General features: G+C 56.8%; 1 protein-coding gene across 1 annotated transcript in view; it reads right to left on the bottom strand.

Moving 5' to 3' along the window:
- Nucleotides 1–407, bottom strand: part of PAQR7 (progestin and adipoQ receptor family member VII) — a 1,314-nt gene that overhangs the window by 610 nt on the left and 297 nt on the right. Inside the window, exon 2 of the mRNA XM_010140669.1 lies at nucleotides 3–407. This exon is cut by the window's right edge and continues 20 nt beyond it. Within this exon, the coding sequence (XP_010138971.1) occupies nucleotides 3–407 (405 nt within the window). The remainder of the gene's footprint in view (nucleotides 1–2) is intronic.

Below are 407 nucleotides of genomic sequence, written 5' to 3'. Positions count from 1 at the left end.
GAGCAGAGTGGTGGTACTGGTATTTGGCATAGCAGGAGCCGGCACAGGACAGCCATGCTAACAGAACGGCTGCCGGCATGTAAAACCCCTTGATCTTCTCGTGCCAGCTTGGCTCGATGGTGTAGTAGTAGTGCCCCAGAGCGCTGCCGTACTGGTAAACAGCAACGCCCACGTAGTCCATGAAGAAGAAGCTGTAGTGCCAGAACTCGGATTTGGCCTGCAGAAGGTGAGCAAGGGTGCTGAACGTCAGGTAGGTGATAGATGCCATGATGATGATTAGGAGGGGTTGGGCATGCAGGTCCTGCCCAAAGTCCACCCGCTGCGAGAGCTGCTGGAAGCGCAGCAGCAGGACCAGTGCTGCCACCAGATGGGTCCAAACGTTGGTGGCCTCATTGTGCTGCTGGAAG

This window comes from Buceros rhinoceros, unplaced genomic scaffold (assembly GCF_000710305.1).
Source record: "Buceros rhinoceros silvestris isolate BGI_N320 unplaced genomic scaffold, ASM71030v1 scaffold16197, whole genome shotgun sequence".
Lineage (NCBI taxonomy): Eukaryota > Metazoa > Chordata > Aves > Bucerotiformes > Bucerotidae > Buceros > Buceros rhinoceros.
The sequence above is the reverse complement of the archived record's forward strand: the minus strand, read 5'-3'. Positions and strand labels throughout refer to the sequence as shown.